Below are 20,516 nucleotides of genomic sequence, written 5' to 3' on the forward strand. Positions count from 1 at the left end.
GCCCACATTCCTCCAAGGGAAGAGGTTACAAGGACCGTCACTTCCTTGCTCAGGATGACAATCCGATGTGCACAGATGATGATAAAATATAATCATTGGGTTAACTTTGTCTGAATTAAAGATAAGTAGAAACTAAATGGAATTTAAAAATCATAAATGCCTATGTGTAGGCATGTAAAATATTGGGTGGTTTTGATGGTTTGTAAAGATCGGCAACTTGACAATGCAGGATCTCCTGGGAAGGGAATCTCCATGAAGAACTGTCTGGGTTAGGCTAGTTTGTGGGAGATTGTCTTAACCGGGCTAACTACAGTGGGATTATCCACTCTACATGACAGGTCATGGTGTCACTGTTAAAATATAGGCGTGGTTATTTTGATCCCGAGCTGATAAGAAGAAATGAGTTGATGCATGCATTAATTCGCTGTTCCTTGCTCTTGGCTGTGACTAGCTACTTCAAGATCCTGGAGCTGTGACTTCCCATTAATGATGGACTGGAGATGTAACCTGGGACTGGGCACCCAGTGAACCCTTTCTCCTTTAAGTTGCTTTTGTCAGGGCTTTTTAACAGAGCAACAAAAAGGAATCCAAGAGAGTTGTCATCGACATGTTTAATATGGTCTCCTCATTGTCACCCTACAAGGCAGAACTAAGCACAGCCTCACCATGTGTTTGGAAACCAAATTCCCAACGTCCCAGTACAAGGTGGGGAGCGGGTCACCCCCGACGCTGCAGGAAATGGTCACAGACTTCCCTTCCTCCACCGTGAGGTTAGGAGCGGCCAGACGTGCAGACGGCAGACCTATGAAAGAGCAAAGCACACAGAATCACACACAAACAGTTACAGTCAGAATCAAAAGGGTGAGAAATGCATTTTTTGCAGAAGCCCATTGTTGCAGTAACTCAGTTAAGTCTAGAAACCTCCATCGGGCCCTAGAGTTTGATAGAATCAGATTGTCTAGGAAAATTAGTTTGAAAGCATTTCCCAAGGATGAAACTCAAACTATGGCCTTGTTAGAATGCTCCAGAGCCAAGGTGGAGTTAAATATTTTGAATTAAATTGACCATCCGGTTCATACTAATGATGAAAGATTATATATGACTCCTTATCATAGTGAAAAATTCTTAAAAAACAAAAAGAAAACTTTAACAATGTATCTGCTGTTAGAGGAAATTGTGAACATTGCACATGTATTTTAGCATTTCCATGGTGTGGTTTTCATACTTATGTTTTGAGAGCTGGACAGTTTTGTTTTGTTTTGTTTTTTTTAATTCATGCTGTTTTTGCTTCCTGGGGCATCTCCCTTCCCTGGTGTGCGCGATGCCTTAAACTGCAGGAATCACAGTACCTTTGACCTAAAGCAAGGCCTGGATAATTAACTATGTGTTGTTGGTCCTGCCAATCAAATCAGCCCACTTGATATGAGGACCATTTGGAGGGACTGTGTCCACCCCAATCACCAAGTCTCACAGATCCGTGGTGGACGGCGTTGTCTAAGAAGCAGCTTGGAGGTCAGAAAAGGCCGTCTTCTGCAGTCGCTGCTATGTTGCAATTAACCCTCCTATTAGCCAGCAACCAAACTGCCATGTTTGATACACAAACCCTTCACCGTTAAGCTACCCTTACTGGTTCAGCCACTGCTCTTTAGTATTGAAGCCAGACTAGACACTATTTGTACACAGTGTAGTGTCTCAACCTCTGAGAGAAGATACCCCCAGTAAGATCTGGCTTTCAGGGACTCTGAGACCTCCTTGGAGTGACCCTTCCCGGTAAGTATCCGATAGAGAGGAATGTTACATCTTCTGTGTGGTTTCAAAGAGCTATCCCAAGTTTCATGAGGCAACAAAGCACACAACAGAGGTTAGGAGAAAGCACAGTAAACAGAAGCAGACCCCACACCATAAACCTAATTTGTATGAACTGTGTGGATTAGGAAGCAGGTCAGGGCAGAAAACCATTGAAGTTAATGATGTGGTCTGGGTAATTCCTAAAAATATGTGTTTTATTTAGTTTTAGCCCAATGCCTAGCTGTATCATTTAAAGAGTCTATAATCATATAAAACTCATTGCTAAGACTATGAAGCTATTGTGTGAGGAGTAGTTTGCCCTTGGCTGGATGGCCTGGCTTCCTGTTCCCAGAATCACCCATTCCATTTGCTTCCATACCTTCTTTGCTGTTGCTCTCCGCCTCACTAAATATTATGCTTGCACTCCTATATGTTGGCTTTTCCCTTGTAGAATCTCCCTTCCCAGGTGTGCACACTACAGGAACCACAGCTCCTATGACCTAAAGCACGGCTTGCATAATTAACCATGTGTTGGTCCTGCCAATCAAATCAGCTCACTTGATATGAGGACCGTTTGGAGGGACTGTGTCCACCCCAACCGCCAAGTCTCACAGAACCGTGGTGGACTGGTCTCCCACCAGGAGGGAATTAGAGACGACTCCCCTCTGTGCACCAGGCTTTCCCACCTGCCCACAGCTCTGTCTTTGCATCTTTCCACATGCTGTGAAGATACATGTGTAACGAGACATAAATCAAGACACATAAGCCTTACTGAGAGTTGGACCATCGAAAACCTGGCGAATCTACCCAGTTATTGTCAGATCATTTTGAGGAAGAGACATTTACAACTACTCAGCCCAATGGAAGAATTATCAGACATTCTCCCAGTGACCTGCTTGGATGAGAGGAAAGACTATAAATACATTTTAAGAAATCAAAATGTAAAAAAATAAAAATTTGTTAGGTTTTCTTTGAATGCTATCATCTACCCAAATCTCCTCAGAATCTTTATTTTATTCTCTTTATAGAATGGATAGCCAACTTTCTCCCAAGAAAAGAGGGCCACACCACCTGAACCATTTACAACAAGAAGCATGTTGAATGTGAATGGACAGAAAGCTTTCTACAATGTCTGTGACAGTGCCACCTACATGCACAAGTCACATTTCCGGTGCAGACCGCTCAGTGACCAACATTCTGAGCACTATGACAATTATAACACATCTAAACTTGTTGTAAAGATGTGGCCCCTTCCAAATAGTCCTGTCCTTATCACGGGGCTTTAGAGTGTATGTTTCCCTTCATAACTGCATGTATTGTTTTAGATATTCTGAGTGCACACGTGTTAAAATGGGCTTTAGTAGGAAATGCTACATGGCAACCTTAACTATTCCCATAAAGTCTGGTTTACTCTTTCTTTTCAAACTTAGTTTAGATGACTAACAGCCCTGGGTGTGTTTGTTTAGTTATAGTAGGAGCAATGGTAATATTTTCTGGGTGCTCATTAAAGTAGACATTCTCATCCCAATGTATTATCTTACAGAATCCTTGCCAACCTTGAAGACAAACATTTAGCACTTGTTTAATTAATTAAGTCTGCAAGTTTTAGAAAAGTCGAGCATATCTTTCAAAGTTACCCAAGTCAATGGAGACCTGGGATTTGAACCCAAAACAAAGGGCCTTCGCCACTACCACACATTGCCCACCAGAGGTACACACATTTTGTTCAGACCATACCTACTACATCTTAACCAACATCTGAGAATTTGGTTCATCTGAAAAGAGTTCTGTGCCTATTTTGTGAAGGAAGAATGATTCTCCATATTAAAAATTAATTGTCTCACCCTGTCATAGGACTTTGCAAAGGAATCTGTGCAAATTGGCCAAGCCTCCATCTTTTAAGTATAAAGTCTCCTGCAAAGGAGTAAGCACCTGCCTCACGTTGAGTCCACAGCATTGATGTGCTGGCCAAGACCCAATAATGGGAAAAACAATCTGTACTTGAAATATCACTTGAGGCTTAATTAGCACAATAAAAATGAATTGGGAAGCTTGGATTGCTAAGGCAGAGGGCTAAACCACTTGCCAGGCGCTACTTCCTGACTTAATAAGATTTGAAATCAGCACTGGTCCACAGCAAAGCCCAGCGACGCTTCCCAAAGATGCGAGCGTGACCCCGATAGGTCTGACAGCCAACACCAGCCATCTTCCTTCTGCAAGGAGAACCTCACAGATGAGGAGTAGCCAGCGTCCCCAGCGGAGAACCCATATCAATGCTCTGGATGTGAGTTTGTTCAGGAAAGAGGTGTTCACCCGTGGGCTGCTTGATTAATGAAGTCTACAAGTGTTAGGAATGGTAAACCAAATGGCTTTCTCTGAACCACAGCGTCCTAGTTCTTAGGCACACACAACTCATGGAGGGACCTAGCCTTTTTCCCAGGCTAGGTATGGGTTGAACACGGAAGGTTTGTGTGTCTAACAAACTTCTCATCTCATGCCACAGACCACAGTTTGAGTAGAAGGGGTTAGATAATGGGTGTTGGACAATTGTTCACTAGGCTTTTGTTTTTACAACTATTGTTCTTAAATCCAACAGGGGCCTGAGAAATTATCTCTTCTACCAACAAAATTTCCACAGAGTGTGTTCTGGGAAAAGTGAATTCTTTAAGACCCTGAAGTGAGTGTGGTGGGGATGGGGCAAGAGGCAGAGACAAATGCAAGATTAAAAGTAACAGATCAGAAAGGGACAGAGAGCTAAAGAAAGCTGGATGTTTTTAGCGTTACCATATAACAGCCCTCAGAAGTCTTTCTGTGGAAAACAAGGAGACAATGTTGCCACCATTGTCCCAGATCCCCCTCAGCCAACTTAAGTACCAGACTACTTGAACTGTGATCTTGTTACTTTCTTTGAAGCAATTTGACACAATGTAAAATATTTAAATCCAGTTTGGAATATTTAAATTCAGGTGCCCAAGCCTTTTAAAGATACTCTTCATATTGATGACGGCAAATAACAAGAATAGCCAACATCCATTACTTCTTCAGTATGTGCTGGACTCCATCTTGAATGCTGCTGTGTTTTCTCTACAGCCATCCCAAATACCCAAGAATACATTAGCATCTCTATTTCCCAGTGAAGAAACTAAGGCTTGGGGAGCAGGGAAATTAAACAGATGCGGTATTAGTCTCAGCCTGACCCTCATCTCTGCCCATGGCTTTCACCAGTGTAGACTGGCTGCTATCTTAGCTGGGATCTTCCATCTGCTCCAACCCATAGTGGGCGCATGACTCTGAAGACCTGAATAGAATGTCAAGGGACATCAGCCATTGGGCCAAAATATGTAGGTTGTAGCTTTCTGATAAATGAGAAAAGCAAACCTCTGCTCATTTGGGTTCTTAACTAGAAAGGCCACAGGAAAGTCAGCATTCTGCTTCATTTGCCAGTGTTCACTATGCAGTCATGAAGGTGTGTTTCGTCCATCTGTCGGCCTCTGTGTATTTGATATTGGTTTATCATTCATGTGTATTGAACTAGACCAGTAGGTAAGTTAGGATTTCATCTATGTGCTATCTTTTCCTTTCTCCCTTCCTTTAAAAATTTTGTTTATTTCATTTTATGTTTATGAGTATTTTGCCTGTGTGTGTGTGTGTGTGTGTGTGTGTGTGTCATGTGCACACAGTACCCTTGGATGCCAGAAGAGGGCACCAAATCCCCCGCAAATGGTTATGAACAACCATGTGTGCATCAGGGACTCAAACTTGGGACCCCTGGAAGAACAGTCAGTGCTCTTAACTACCCACCAAGCCATCTCTCCAGCTGTCACTCCTCTTCTCTCTTCTCTTTATGCATCAAGAGCCCACAGAATTCTACTTTGTAAAAAATATCAACAGTCTGGACCTCCCTCTATCTCTGGAGTGTACTTACCACTCTGACACCTAACAATGACGAACATATATATAATTCACACACACACACACACACACACACACACACACACACACACACACACATATATATATATATATATATATATATATATATATATATATATATATGTTACACGTACACATCATTCTGTAAGCAGGAATGGAGTCACCATAGTAAGACTGGTCTGTTTAGATGTAACTGCCTACAGCATGATAAAAAATAAAAAGACACCAAATTTAAAAACACCTTCATAAGCTCAAACTGGGAGTCGCACATCTAAGCTTTTGTGAGCCATGGTATAGAAGGGGCAGCTTCCAGGTAGCTTAGAAACAGCAATTTCGGCAGCTTCGTAGGACATTCCAAAGAGGACGAAGAAGAGCAATAACCCACTTGTGGGCTTTGCTTTATTTTCAAAAATAAAAACTAATCTCTCATAAAGTGAAAGCCAACAAACCAAGACACAGAAGCAGGAGGGCAGTGCTTTCCGGCAAGACAGAAATAAGTCACGTTAAGATGCCACGTTGATCTTCATAAGATGCCATCCCGCTATGCTCTGGGTGGATCCATGTGCTGCAAAGGTAGCTGCAGCCAAAAGTCAGTCATATAAATGAATCACTGACGTAGATTTAACTCAGAGAGCAACCCTCTCCTCCTAGGCACACGCTGACATTTGCTGACCCATGCCAGCATGCATCCCTATTGTTTGGAAGATGCTTTAAGGGGTCCTTAACACTAAGTTTGGAAAATTCAAGGATGGAGATTGTTACTGTGAATAATGAAGAAGCCAAAGGCAGGTGTGGCTTCCGTCCACGGCGCTGCTCAGGGTGTTTTATGGAGTACCCACCCTGGCCCTCCAGCAGCAAGCAAGCTACAGGGCCACCCTTCTCACAGTACCTGGTTAGTACTGAGCTCAGCTGAGGGGCTGCTTTGATGTGACCTGGGGACACGCTGCTGCCTTTCAACCTTAACATCTACCTAGGACGGACCATTGCCATTGCCGTTATCTTTCAGACAAAGCCCCCTCACAGATAATGTTAAGTCCTGATTGTAGTGTTTAAAAATTGAAATGTAAGTCACAGTTAGGCAGAAGAAATTGTTATGATGCTCCCATTGAAAAGGACCAATGGGAAGATGGCTGTAAGACGCCTGTAGGAGCAGCTTAGAGGGGACCTACCTTGATCCTGCCCTGCCTCCACAGAAGATGATTCTACACAGCACGGCCCATCAGTGCCCCCCTCTTCTGGCCACACACCTGGGAGCCACTTCAATCCTTCAGAAACCCAGTTCACTGCAACCCTTATCCAGTTAGTGTGGAAATTGCACGAATCTGTATGTTGTCTTTCATCCACCATTTTCCTGAAGCTTGAGGGGTCATGTAGAGAAGAAACAGACCACAGCTTGTGTTGCAGCCTGGATAACTGTATGCCCATTCACTGCAGATTGGGACCATCACCCTAATACTGCTGGGCATTTCGACCATTAATAATAATGGTGCTAAATTCCTACACTGCCCCCTGGCTTAACTAAAAGAAGAAACAAGACCCTCTTCAATAGGACCAGGACAGATGTGTTAATGGAACCTTCGGGTAGCATTAAGATTGAGCCTTGTATCCAGAATATAGGGTTTAAGATGTTAACTGCTATACTAGACCCCCTGCCCCCACCAGTCCAGCAGAGAAAAGTAAATTAGCCCTCTCATAGCAGGGTCCCTCTTGAATATCACTAACATTTCATTATAAGGTGAATCGGAACCAGTGAGATAGCGCAGTTGGTTAAGGTTAACTGATAACCTCAGCTCAGTCTCCAGATCCCTCCTGGTAGAGAAACTCACTCCCAAAAATTGTTCTCCAGTGTCTAACCCCATACCGTGCTATGGAACATGCTTGTGGAACTTGCAGACTCAGAGGAAACCTGAGTGATGCTAGCTAAGGTCTACGGGCGTGCAGGAGCAGTAGAAACAGTGGTAGGGGACAGATCTGATCTAAGATTATGTCCATGGGCAAGCAGGGAATTCCACAACACAGAATTGGAAGCTGGGGCCACAGGGAGAAAGTCCGATGTGTCATCACGCAAAGCCCTCAGGAACAGGGAGTCCCACAAGTCCCACAAGAAGCTGCAGATCTAAGCAGAAGGTCAAAGTTGACTCGGACAGTATCTGACACTCAGGGGAAACTAAATAAAAATCCTACAGAGATAAAAATGACCTCAAGTCTACTATGGCTTAGTCCTCTCCTGAACATGGTAAAAGCAGCCACAAAAACAAAACAAAACAAAACAAAAAACAAAAAAACATGATTATGTAAATTTTAGGAAGATAAGAAACAACCAACAACCAATAAACTAATTCTTGATGTCCAAACCCCAGTATAGAAACACACACACACACACACACACACACACACACACACACACACACACACACACACAAATAAATCTATTAAAAGAAATTCCAACCCTAGTACAGGAGGGATTGAGAAAAGGTAAGATCACAAATTTATACTTAAAACACAAAGTATATAGAACAAAGAAAATATCCTAAAAACTGCAAGATAGAAATACCCAGTCACATTTACGGGCAAGCTCTCATGAACAGCTGATACTCGGCAGGAACCTTAGAAGGTAGGCAGGTTTAGCTGACATGGTTCAAGCTCTGAAGGCCAATAATTGCTAATCCAGATTACTGTACCCAGCAACGCCATATCCTATAATTGAAGGAGAGAGAGGAGCTTTCCATGACAAAAACAAACTGAAGGAAATGGTGACCTCTTAGCCATTCCCCTAGAAGATAGCCTAAAGGGTTAAAGACCCCTCTGGGCTGAAGACAAAGATAAGTACTTCCAACAGGCTATAGGAAAGAACAAACCACATGAACAGCAGTTACATGGAGGAGGAATTCAAAACCCCAAGACGCTACAAAGCCAAAAAAAGGAACAAGATTTAATATATACCCTTCAATGACTATAAATACCAGCTGTGTCCATTACTCCAATCAAAAGACACAGTCCATCAGACTTTGACTGAAAGTGATCCATCTATTTCTTGTCTCCAAGAAGTGCATGTCTTCGTCAAAGATAGGTCAATTTATGGGAGAATAATTCCAAGCAAATGGGACTAAAAAGCAAGCAACTCTTACTGTTCTAATATGTGACAAAATAGGCTCAAATTAAACTCAGCCATCAGATTCAAAGAAGGTCACTTCATACTGATTAGGGGACCAATTAATCCAGGAAGGGCATATTGCAACTTGAAACACGTGACACACTGAACACAGTGCGGCCCATTTCATAGGAGAAGTGCTACTGGATGTAATGACAGATAAGCCCCTACGTGGTAAGATCAGAGGACTTCATTACCCTGCTCTCGATAAACAACAGCCCACACTTTAACGGGTGCTTTTTAGGGGGATGGGGGTACCGTGATATCAAAACCCAGTGGCCAGAGATATAACAATAACAAAAGAGAAATTATAGCCAATTTCCCTGCCATGATCGCTATAAAAATTATCAGTAAAATTCTTGTAAACTAAACACATGTACACATCAAAAAGAACATCCACCACGATCAAGTTGGCTTCATTGCAGTGGCTCAACATGTACAGCTCAGCGAACGGAATACACCAACAGAAGTAGGCTCAAGGACAGAAATCCTCCTGATTGTCTTCACAGACACAGAAACAGCTTTTGACAAAACCCAGCATGGCTTTATAACAAAAGCCCGGAAGAAGCTAATATAGGAAAAACTCCAACACACTACAGACAGTGTGCAGATAACACTATAGACAACAGTATACCCAATGGGGGAAGCCCAAAGTATTTTCACTAACGTGGTAGGAGAGCTCACTCTCACAGAGACCTTTAAGTGTCAGCTGAAGCAGTAAGACAAGAAAAGGAAATAGAAACAAAAGAGATATAAAACAAGAAAGCAAGAAGCTGAACTAAGACACTAAGACTTCATCAGAAAATTCTTGGAGCCGATAATTACTTTCGGCAAAGATCCAGGATGAAAAAAATGTTCAGCTTCACTAGAGTCATAAGTGCAAGCTAAAAACACACCTACTATGTTGCCCCAGCCAGAATGTTCACAGACAACATTAAGGAAACAAATAGTAACAAACACTGGTGAGGTTCTGCATGAAAGACACCCTGGTGCACCAGTAGGGGAAGTGGGAAGTCGTCCAACCACTGTGGAAATCACTATGGAGACTCTTCAGAAAACCAAACACTAGAACCACCAAGTGACCAAGCTCTCCCACTCCCGGGTCTACACAAGGACCCCAAGTCCACACATCACAAAGACACTGGCACGTTCATGCTCACTGCCACTCTGTTCACAATGGCTAAGCTGTAGAAGCATCCTAGGTGCTCACCAACAGGGAACGCACACGGAAAGCCTTTCAGCCATACAGAAGCCTAGAGGACCTCACCAGCCGGGACATGGCGGGAACCGGCCAGTACTCATGTGAGGCGAACTGAGCTGGTCCAAAAACACAAACACCTCTTGCTTTTTCTCATTTTCAGGTCCTAGATTTTGTATAGATCTATAAAATTGTGGACATGACATAAACATAGAAGAGAAACCATTTGCAGAAGCAAAGAGTACTGTAGGTTGATACCGATATGCAGCTGAGGGTTGGCACCAGTTAGGCCAAGGCTACCATTGGACAGTAATAAAAATAAGGCTTTTTGTAAGGCAGGAGAGAAGGAGAAGTAAGGAGAATCAAGATGGAGACAGAGAAGGATGACCCAGATGTGGATCTTGAATTGTCAAGGTAGCTGGGATGGATTTCTGTAGGCAAATTTATCTCATCTAGGTGAGCGGTTTATATCCTTATCCATTGGCTGTGAGTTTACTGTGTGGATGCATCGTGGATTGAGAATTTAACATGTAAATCTGACTGTTGGGTTGCAGCTTGTTGAGTCTTGTTTTTAACGGGTTGTTGGGAGTTTATATCATAACCATTAGGGGTTGGATGTTGGGAGTGTAAACAGAGCAGTGGCAGAGAGTTATGAGAGGGTAGCCACTGGGACCAGGAGGTGGATGCTGGGAATGTGAACAGAGTCCACAGTAACAGAGCCAAGAGATAGGTGGACTCTGCTAGTGTGGCAGCGACCCATCTGGGTCAGGGAGTACTGGGGGCAGGGTAGAGCCGCCGAGATAAATTAGCACTAGTTCCGGTGGCCCCACAGAGCCGGGACTAGCAAGGGCAAGACTGCAAGGGTAAGGGCGAGAACCAGGTCTGTGCCCTTTTTTATTTTTACCACAACAGAGTACTAATGGGGAAGAAATGAGAGCACACGTAGTACGAGGGAACACGCCCATGGCACATACATCACACGATTGACCAAAATGTCCTCAGAGAGCCCAGTAGCACGTGCAAGGAGTGTGCATCAGTAAAACCCTTGAAATGTATCTTTGAACTTTTAAAGACTCCATCGAACATCGTTGTCATTTCCCCAAGTCTTTCCCTGTGGTTTACACGTGTGCGTGCATCTCAGTGTTATGCCTGCCAGGCTCCTAGGGCTGTGATTCACAAACGTATTTAGTGTCTCTTCACTGCCAGTTACAGGACTAGTTTTAGTTTCTTAGGTAAGAACCCACAGATTGGCAATACGCCCAACCCCCTATTAATTCACATTTTATAATTTTTCCAATTTACATCATGTATCTCCAAGTGCTTTTTGGTTGTCATTGTTACAGGTCTAGGAAGCCGTGCCCTGTGTGTCGTCTGAGCACTGTGAGCGCTTTCTTCTAACAAGCGGCAACACATGGACTCCGATACAATCGACAGCCAACTGTTTGTGAACATTTCCCATTGAGCAGGAAAAAAATAAATAAATATGAAATCCGAGACTGATAAAATGCTGAGAAATGTGCAAACAAATACAGAGAAATATAAGCATTTTTTTTCTTGTGTTTTGGTGTTATAAACTCTAGATACTTGTAGGAAATATACGTTGAAGTATACGTGATAAATGCTTGGGTTTATATTTTTGGCAAAAAAACCAGAAGTATAGCTTATAACTTTTAGACAATTAAAAAAAGCAGACACTACAGATGAAAATAAATGGGGGAAAAAAGCCCTCAAATGCTACGGAATATCAAGGGAAGCATAGAAAGAGACACATTCGCCAAAGCACAGACCAGTTCCATACACGCTGGGGAATACTTAATAATTGGGGAAACGCACAGTAAAAGGGCCAGGCAGCACTCTTGAGACAGATGGGCTAAGCAGTTCACTGATATCAGAGTGGAGAGCTGTAAGTACAGTCATCTTTAAGCCACACATCTTATAAGACAAAAGCTCAGCTCTGTGAGGTCTTCTAGAACACTGACAGGAGCATGGAGAAGGACTCCATGGGAACTCTGTGACAGTAAGAAGTTAGGAGCACTGGCTGCTCTTCAGAGGACTGGGTTCAGTTCCCAACCAATACCCACATGATGGCGCACAAGCTTTGATTCCTGGTCCAGGGGAATCAAACGCCCTCTTCTGGCTCCTGTCGGTACTGCATGCCTGAGGTGCACATAACACACACTCAGGTACATACATATATGATTTTTTTTTTATTTAAGGTAAATAAAAATAAAATCTTTCTCTGACGTGGGAAATAAGCCAAACTGCCATCAGCATGGACTACTTAGGGTAACCAAGATACATTTGACCACAAACACTATGCAATAGTTAGAAAGAATATCATGAGTCTGTCAGTATTGACCTAACATGATTATAAAATACAAAGGAAAATGGTGCTTTCCTAGACTACAGGGACATAGAGTCACCTGACACAGCCCCGAATGCGAATGCTGCTTTAACAGGCACTGTTGACACTCAAGTGGCTGGCAGATGTGACCAGGAGACCTAGGTAATCAATCAAAGCTCAGCTCCCCGAGACAGGGGGTAGGGTGACAGGAAAACACTACTCTCGAGCACACAATCCATCAAGAAATGTGTAGAAAAACAAAAGAAATAAAAAATATTGAAGATAGACAGGCTAAAAAGTTATGTAGCTGTTTACTTCAAACATTTCTTCCGTCCCCATCTCAATGGTCAGCTGCATCAATGAAGGGTTCTCTCTGAACCCATGTCAAGATCGCACGGCCATTTAAGAGTTGGTGTCAGGCAAGGACAAAGCAGCCACCTCTTCAGAGGCGGCTTGTGGGACAAGGGTCTGTGTCAGATGCTCCCCGTTCTATGTTTCTTGGACAGGAGGTCAAAACAGCTGTGGGGATTTGGGTGCAGGCCAAATGGCCAGGTGACCAACAGGGACTCTCTTGCCCCTCTAGGCAGCTTCTCTCAGTAGTTCTAACGTGTACAGAACGGCCATGGACACACACATAGTAAGAGTTGTTTGGTATGTGTCTAAGTCAGGGTTTCTATTCCTGCACAAAACATCATGACCAAGAAGCAAGCTGGGGAGGAAAGGGTTTATTCAGCTTACACTTCCACATTGCTGTTCATCACCACAGGAAGTCAGGACTGGAACTCAAGCAGGTCAGGAAGCAGGAGCTGATGCAGAGGCCGTGGAGGGATGTCACTTACTGGCTTGCTTCCCTTGGCTTGCTCAGCTTGCTTTCTTATAGAACCCAAGACCACCAGCCTAGGGACTGCACAACCCACTATGGGCTGGGTCCTCCCCCCTTGATTACTAATTGAGAAAATGCATTATAGCTGGGTCTCATGAAGGCATTTCCACAACTGAGGCTCCTTTCTCTGTGATAACTCCAGCTTGTGTAAAAAACCAGCCAGTACAGTGTGGTAGTTTTGTTTGTCTGTCTGTATGTCTGTTGGCTGGCAAGGCAGGCTGAGGAAAACAGGCAAGGGGACAAAGTGACATTCCCCCCGCAATGAGAGTAGAAGACTCTGTCTGTACAGAAAAGGTTCACCTGTGTGACAGGTGAGTGCTGTCTTCCAAGGTCCTCCAGAGTAAGAAGTGAGCCCTTATCTTTTATTATCATTATTAAACCTCATTAAGAGTAAACGGCAATGGTGTTGTTCTTAAATAAAAATGGGCCTTCAAACAAGGGAGGGGGGAGGGGCAGGGGCTCTGGGAGGGAAATGGTCATACACATCCCTGGAGATACAAACAGGGCACTACAAGGCAAGCTCCTGTTTTGTCACCTGCCACCAGGCAAGAGAAAACAGAACAATTGTCTGTGAGCTTGTCAACTGTTTGACTAACTGATTAAAATTCTGATGAAGGAGTGACGCCCACGTGTGTCACTGTACAGATAAGTCACGAGGTAGGAAAATCCTAACCTTGACCCTGTTTTCCTCCTTGTGGGACATGATCTCTCACTGAGAGCTGGGCTTTGTCCAAAGGTGTCCTTTTAAACTCTCCAGATTGAAGTGTTGGGAAGAACAGGAGGGGACAATAGAGGCTGAACCCAGGGACGGGGACGAGCAGACAGGAGTGCAGCCGGCCATGGCAGAAGCGTGCCGCAGCAGGCTGATCTAAAGATGTGCAGGTTTGGACCATTTACCTTAGCTGCTAGGGCTCCCTCAGTGCCCTGTGGTCCTGCCTCTGCATGGCTTACATGCCAATCAAACGTGTGTGCGACCTGGGAAGGGCTATACTCTTAGTGGATATTTTTGGAGGTGGGTAGTCGAATGGACTCATGAGTGATGGATGGGCAGGCAGACAGATCAACCAAAGAGTTAACGGTGTACTTTTCCTCCATGTTCTTTAACGTCAGCCATTCAGAAGCAATGTTCTACTTGGAAAGAAAATTCACTAAAGGGGCTCACAGCTGCCTTCTCCACACTGCATGTAAACGTCTGATTTGCCAGAGACATCCCCAACACACTGTGTAAGTCTGGGTGGCCATGTCCTTCCCGGACCCACGACCATACCAAGGCAATTAGAATAATTAATAGCAACTAGAACTCATTGATTAAAAGTAAATTACCACAATTGGGAATCTGCAGGTTCGCCAGAGGGGTATTCTTGCTGCTCTCATTGAGGCAATACAAATCCTGAGTGTCGGGGCTGGATTTCGTCTCCTGGAGAGTCTTGAGCCACATGATGTCACAGGAACACGTGAACGGATTACCCGTCAGGATCCTGTGGGAACAGAAACGCAAGCCCGTCAGTCAGGCTCCCCCTTCCCTTTCAGCTTCACCCGCGTGCACGACTGATTACGGGAGGCATATGTGCTAGCCGCCAACCTCTGGAAGTCACGCCCACCTTGATGTCACGACAGTGCTTATTATTCACCCCGATATTTGATAAATACTGTTCTGCTGTTACGTGCAAACAGAACTGTGGAGGCTAAAGATAGCAGAGAGACGCAAAACTTTGCAGAGCGCTGAGGGAAAACAGATCTGATCAAACACAACCACAGCAGAGAGCCTCTCATGACGACGGGGGAGGTGCGGTCTTGCACCTATGTGGGAATCATTTTGTCTCCGTTGAAAATGAAATCAGAGACAGGGATCTGAGGCCAGCCCGAGGTGAACTGGCCTTCTCTCTTGCTGTTCTGCATCGTGCCCCCCCCAGAGGCCTTTTCATCCAAGCCAAAAAGCTGAGGGCAGAAGCTGGAAGGGGGAGAGGCAGAGGACTTATATGCACATCCTCAACCCAGTGAGGGTTTTGCAGGGTGGCACAGTGGCCTCCCAGGCTGTCTACACAGGACAGGTGCAGAAAGACACACAGCCAGCCAGCCCTCAGCCGTGCTGTCTGGGCTCCTAAGTACTACAGTGGGTGAAGGAGGAAATGTGTGTGGAGGAAAACAAAAACCACAGGGGGTAAAAAAAATCTTTAATGCTTATTTATAATGCTCAGTGGCCTATTTAAGATGAATCCCATTTATGATAATGAACCCTTAAATGAGGCCATTTTCAATCGTTACATAGACTGCCTAGCACTAACCACAATACTTAAGATTTCCCGAGGACAGGACCTGGCCTCGCAACATCATTTACTCCTGTGGTTTTCTGACTGCGTTCTCTAAGAATCTCGGAGGTCCCTGGAGACTTCTCTGTGAGTTTCATGGGGGTTGGGGGGGAATGTGGTCATGGTAGACTGGCTTCATTTGTATCTGCTACCCCCATCTCCAAGTGTCCCTCCAATATCAACATAGGTTTTGATGCTATGAGACAAGGACTGTGAGACAGGAAAGGCCCACCTTTGGCTCCAGTTCAAGCTGCCCAAGGTATCTCTTAGAGTTCTGAGTCCAAGGATGGCTGAAGTCTTTCTAAAACAACGCTAAAATCAAATAAGCTGGGAGGGGGGGTGGAATGGATGCTTCAGTGACAAAGCTCAGGCTGTTTCCAAAGCCACACAGTCCTGGCAGAGAGCTGGTGACTTGCTTAGGCACCCAGCTCTCCCACTAAGGGACAGAATCCTAGACACAAACGTCTCTCCTTCCTTCTAACGGGCAATTTGCTCCGGGCCAACGCCTACTGGCTGTGTCGCTGAGCGACTAGGCCATTGGAGTTCCGAGATGTGAACTGGAAGGTGGAACTCTAATTCTTAACCCAACACCTTCACACAGAGCACCTTGCCCTGTGTCCCAGGGCTGCCTCTGAGGTATCGAGTCTCTCCCGGTGTCAGAACATGGAAAGCACATGCGGGCTAATTAAACTGGCCTCAGATGTAAGGCGCGGGACAGCGGTTCCTGGAAGCTGGGAAGGGTAAAGCAGGCAGACGGGCAGCTGGGTACAAAGCCACAGTCAGACAAAGCCGGTCACGGCATTCTGAAGTGCAGTGAGCGTACTGTGTTAATTACTACGCGCTTTACATTTCATAAGAGGTGGAAGAAAATATTTCGAGTGTTCAATATATGATATTATATTTATATAATATACTGTACCCAAGGAAATATATAACTAGTATAAATGTAAAGTAACTTTAGGAGGTCAACTCTAGTCCTTCAACTCCCTGAAGTTAGTTTATTCCAAATAATTGCCACTTGTCAAGACTTTCGCCATGTGACCCCTTCCTGCTTGTACAGTGGGACCTCTCCACTAGGGGTGTGTGCATGATGTGCTTAAACACAGTGAAAGACCCTCTCTATAGGAAGATGCCCTGTATGTCTTGTCCTGAGCGCCTAACCCAGTGGGCCCTTCTTCTTCTGGTGTCAATTTGGGGCTCATGCCATCACCACCCCCCAAACTCTTCTTTAATCTGCTAGACCAAAGTCCTACACACACACACACACACACACACACACACACACACACCACGTATACTATCCTCAGAAACTAGATCCGCCCACCAGCTCTGATGGATGTGACTATTTTCAGCAAGATGGTTCCCTAGTGGTTGAAGTAAACTGTCCTCATCTTCTTCAAGCCCTGTGTACGTTGTTCCCAGGATGTCTCTGTGGAAGTGGCGTGGATCCTCCCACTTGGGGCAGCCAGTCTGGCTGTAACCGGAGCATGTCCACGGGTAGCCTTCTCGCCTATCTGCCTTAGAGGTGGGGGTTCCATTTTGCGGTTCCTTCTGTAGGGGACTTCATCCTAGTATTCAGAGCTCAAACCAGCCCTCACCCCATCACTGCCCAGATCAACGGCAAGAACCAAGGCCCCGTTCCATCTGTCTGGTGTCTGGGGGCAGACAGGCCAGTGACCCCGGAACCCTCTTCCTCTACCCTGAGCTGTGAAGCTCCGTTAAGAATCCTCAGTGCCCCTTCAGCTTCTGACGCACGATGACTCCTGACATTCCTGACTTTCCTGATTTTTTTTTTTATGGGCCATGTTTAAGCTGCTGCTTCTTCCTGATATCCAGAGCCCTGTCCTTCAAGCCCCTCATACCTTGGAGTCTCCTCAAGACCCTCACCACAGCAACAGCAGCCTTCCCTATTTGCCTGGCAGTTTACACTAAGAACCAAGCACCCTCGGAGATGCTGACCGTTCGCCATCAACACGGCTCAGCTGGGACATAAGGATAAACATCGAGCAGAGGGGTGGACCCAAAAGAACATCTCGAAGAGATGCAGGGTATAGGAGTAACCTCTCTGCCACGGTTGGCTCTACCCAAGCCTATCCTGGGCTGACGGACAAAGCCGGAAGGGTGTCGTTACCACTGTGATTTCCTCTTTGACAAATGCGCTTTATTTTAGGGCTTGAATAAAACAAGAACCAGAGGAGATGAAATATAAAGCTACTTTAGCACAAAAACTCCCTGCTGGTTTTTTCCCCCTCTTCTCCCTCTATTAGAAAATAAATTATTTATGTGAAAACGGCATTCGACTGATCACGATGACATATGAAGGAGACTGTTTGTAATCACCCAATTGGGGCAACGCTAGAGAAAGCATTTTTTCAAGTGTTTTGATGCAACTCATTCAAAAAAAATACTTAATTATCCTTTCTTTTGAAAATTTCCTCCCAAACGCCAGACAAAATCGTTACTTACAGGTCAGACAAGTCAAGGTGGCGGAAATGTCTCCTGGACAAACTCGTCAGCTTGTTTCGAGTGAAATTGCTGGAAGAAATCAGATACGTTAAGTGTACATTTAAAGGTTATGACTTAAGAGTGATATGCTCCAATGGAGGTCTTGTTTTCAAAACATAAGTTTCCTGGACTAAGGTACCCATCTTATTTGGAACCAACTGTGCCTTTTACCTTAGAAATAACTTCCTGGGGTCCCTGCCTCTCTTACGGTTCCTATGCACTGTGAAAGAAGACTGTGTGTTTCTCAGTGTCTCTTTTTAACCCAGAAGTTTACATTTCACGTACGGATTGAAGGTCCATTTCTCTGCCCCAGTTGGGCTCCCGATGCTTTGAACATTGAATTGGTTGAATATGTAATGAAACATCACATTATAAGTCCACGAGAGAAAAGAAAAAGAGACTCTAAAAGTAAAAAGCACCTTGAACGTTTTTGAGGTATGTGACAAACAAAACTTGGAATCGACAGACTTTCAACTGTCTTTCCAGGAAGGAACACACCTGCTGACTGAAACCGCCTGGTGGGACCGTTTACAGTGTGACCTCCATGAGGGAGTGACTCCACAAAGAGACCAGGGTGAACACTGGGGAACAGGGCATGTGTCAGGCTTTATCATGAGCTCCCCAGAAACACAGCATCTTTATATCCAAACAAGCCAGTGGAAAGATGCTCTATCCATGGGAGAAAAAAAACCAAAAAAACATATGAAGACCTGGTGTGTTCCAAATGCGAGCTTTTTGTAGTGTGGATGAGTACTTCCAATCTGGAGTACAATTGTCAGGATGGGAAACTCACAGCCCTCATCTTGGCAGCTGAATTTGTTTACTGTTTAAAATTTAAAGTTCTTGAGCCTCTGGATGGGTATTTTTGGCAAGTAATAAAAGTGTAAAAAAAAAAATGAAAGTCTCGTCCACGAAACCAGCCAAGACCCCATCCACGTGGCTCTTGGCCTCTCACGTGGCTCAGGCAGGCAGGTGTCTAAGAAGGTCTGCTAGGGACAGTATGCTATCAGGCCAATGACAGGTCAGTCATCTGTAGGGGCTAACAGGGTTAGCTGGTGAATGGAGAAAAATGCAGCTTCTCATAACTCGCGAATGGGGTGACCCATCCAGTGTCTGCCTTCAGGGAGATATTCCCCCACCTGAACCCGGACCGATGGGAGGACGCTCTCATGGCTTGCAAGCTTGCTTCTTCTCCATTCACACTAGTGCTGGCCCACAGAAAAGGGTGCCCCCCCCCGGATGAAAATGTAATCCATCAGGAAGTTGTGAGACACGCCCACGTGAGTCTTTTCTTGGGGACATGAATTAAGAATTGTTTCAGTGGAGCATCTCCTACCAAAAATCTCTGCCTGTCTTTTACGCCTTAGATATGTTCACACCAAACCCAATCTTTCTGGGGGGGGGGGGGGAAGAAAGCTGTTCTCCACCAAGAAAAATAAAAGGGGTGCAGGGGCGGGGATGGAGGGGAGGGAAGGGGAGAGAGAGAAAAGCAGAGACCAGGAGGGAGAGAGAAGCAAAAAGAGGTTAAGAGGAAGCTTCCCCACCAGCTCCACGCTAGCCCATGGAGCAGTCTTCCCCCACCACCCCCCACACTCCCTGCCCCATCAGCTTGTGTTGCCTTAGGGAGCAGTCTCCCCCCACCCAATCAGCTTCGTGTTGCTGCCTTATGGAGCAGCGTCCCCCATCCCGCACCCTTCTCCCACCTTCCTCCCTCCCCCCCACCCCCCTCCCCCACCATCAGCTCGCACTGCCCTATGGAACAACTCCCCCCCACCACCATCAGCTCGTGATGCCCTATGGAGCAGCGTCCCCACCCCCACCCCACCAGCCGCCCCATCAACCTGTGCTGCCCTATGGAACAACCTCCCCACCACCATCAGCTCACGCTGCCCTATGAAGCAGCCTTCCTCCCCCATCAACTCTGCGCTGCCCTATGGAGCAGCCCTCCACCCCCACCCCCTGCCCCATCAGCTCGCGCTGCCCTACAGAGCGGCCTCCCCCTGTCAGCTCCAAGATGCCCTCCCGGGAAGCAGCTGCTAGGTTGGGTTGCCAGCAGCACAGTGCAGCTCGGGGTTACGGGCCAAAGAACAAGATGAGTTTTATGAAGCATACTTAGGAATGGGGCCAAAAGCCAAAAAGGAGGAAGAAGGAAGAAAAAAAATCAACAATCCTCTTACTGTTTGATTGTAAAACTTTGCTAAGAGCCTAATTAGCACCTCGGCAAAGCCCCTGGAAAACACAAATGCTGGCTTTTCTCACAGTTCCTGGGATTTTAGGGGTTGGGTAGCAATTAAAGGCACCCAGACGTACATTCAGAGACCAGCTCTGGGTGGTGGCCGTGCGAGGCTAACGTGGACCGGGCAAACCGGGGCAAAGACGAGGCAGGGGTCTCTTGTGAGATCCCC

The 20,516-nt window shown here is 45.4% G+C and overlaps 1 protein-coding gene across 14 annotated transcripts in view; it reads right to left on the reverse strand.

Moving 5' to 3' along the window:
• The window catches only part of Ntrk2 (neurotrophic receptor tyrosine kinase 2), a 315,342-nt gene that overhangs the window by 258,381 nt on the left and 36,445 nt on the right, over positions 1 to 20,516 (reverse strand). For all 14 annotated transcript variants that reach the window (XM_063276070.1, XM_017600456.3, XM_063276069.1 and 11 more), the window contains 3 exons: positions 18,073 to 18,141; positions 14,621 to 14,775; positions 666 to 802 (listed from right to left, as the gene is read on the reverse strand). In XM_063276070.1, coding sequence (XP_063132140.1) covers positions 666 to 802; positions 14,621 to 14,775; positions 18,073 to 18,141 — 361 coding nt within the window. The remainder of the gene's footprint in view (positions 1 to 665; positions 803 to 14,620; positions 14,776 to 18,072; positions 18,142 to 20,516) is intronic.

This window comes from Rattus norvegicus, chromosome 17 (genome assembly GCF_036323735.1).
Source record: "Rattus norvegicus strain BN/NHsdMcwi chromosome 17, GRCr8, whole genome shotgun sequence".
Lineage (NCBI taxonomy): Eukaryota > Metazoa > Chordata > Mammalia > Rodentia > Muridae > Rattus > Rattus norvegicus.